Below are 1,166 nucleotides of genomic sequence, written 5' to 3'. Positions count from 1 at the left end.
TTTATATTCTCTGCAGGTTTCATCCTTCGTAGCATCTGTAACAAACTCAATAAGAAGATCACAGAATCAATGAGCGCCGTGACTGATTAATCCATTTATTCATTGTCATGTACAAATTGTATTTCAGTTGTACAAAGCTGCTGTAAGACTCCACTGCGCCCCCTCATGGTGTCTTTATTGCAGTAAAAATAAGAAAAGAAAAAAAAAAAGAAATACCAGCATGATCAATAGTGGAGAAGTACTTTGGCAAATATAAATAATGTGTTGAGAAGGCAAGCAAGACATCTTTAGCAACATAATGTGAGAAAAGACAACGGTGCAAAGGTATCAACGAGTAACTTTCATCATCCGCCGATAATTAAAAAAAACAAAGGAATAAAAATCCATAAAAATATTTTATTCTAAACAACAGTTAAAAGAGGCGGACACGGGAAGAACGCGGATCTTCTCCCTCTTTCCGGTATTATTCAGGCTGCAGGTTCCTTACTCCAAATGTGTAGCTGTGTGTTTTTATGTGGGAGAGGAGTTGGGACGTGTTTACATGTAGTGTGAGAGTTCATGCCTTTAAATACATGTAAAGATTTCATTTAAGGTCTACAGAGTGTTACCTTCTTCCTACTGCTGACTCAGGCGAACAACATGGACGACTAACAACGTTTGGCAAAAAAAAAAAAACATCCCGGGAGGTAAAATGTGGGCGAACGCGACTTATTCCATGTGTCCTTGTCTTTGTCCTGCACTAAAAGTTCACTCCAACTGGCACAGGAGGAGAGTTTATGGCGGGAAGACGAAGAAAGCAAAGAAAACAAAACAGAGAGCTGTAGAGCGAAATTACATGACAGACACGGCTGCCAGGCGTCTGACGACGGGGTGACGAACTGGAGATGGGACAGAGCTGAAGAATCGGGGGCGGGGGGGAGAAATGACTCGGCACTCTGCCCAGGAGACTCATTTCAGAGGTATTGTTGTAAAAAGTGCAGCAGCATTATCTCGTAGTGCTCTCCGGATTCGGGGCAGCGAATACTGTGCCGCTCGTTGGGGTAAACCTGGCAAAAACAGAAAAAAAAAAAAAACAGAAAAAGGTTACAGAGGGGTCTAAAAAACAAACGGAACAGGAAAAAAAACCAAACAAAAAGGGTTCCCCCCAAAAAATCGAAATCTAAATA

General features: G+C 41.4%; 1 protein-coding gene across 2 annotated transcripts in view; it reads right to left on the bottom strand.

Moving 5' to 3' along the window:
* Nucleotides 1-728: 728 nt before the first annotated feature.
* The window catches only part of dpp9 (dipeptidyl-peptidase 9), a 41,494-nt gene continuing 41,056 nt past the window's right edge, over nucleotides 729-1,166 (bottom strand). For both annotated transcript variants that reach the window (XM_015393112.1, XM_015393113.1), the window contains exon 21: nucleotides 729-1,046. In XM_015393112.1, coding sequence (XP_015248598.1) covers nucleotides 954-1,046 — 93 coding nt within the window. In that variant the 3' untranslated portion in view covers nucleotides 729-953. The remainder of the gene's footprint in view (nucleotides 1,047-1,166) is intronic.

The sequence above is a fragment of the Cyprinodon variegatus genome, unplaced genomic scaffold, assembly GCF_000732505.1.
Source record: "Cyprinodon variegatus isolate N-32 unplaced genomic scaffold, C_variegatus-1.0 Scaffold625, whole genome shotgun sequence".
In the NCBI taxonomy this organism is placed as follows: domain Eukaryota; kingdom Metazoa; phylum Chordata; class Actinopteri; order Cyprinodontiformes; family Cyprinodontidae; genus Cyprinodon; species Cyprinodon variegatus.
The sequence above is the reverse complement of the archived record's forward strand: the minus strand, read 5'-3'. Positions and strand labels throughout refer to the sequence as shown.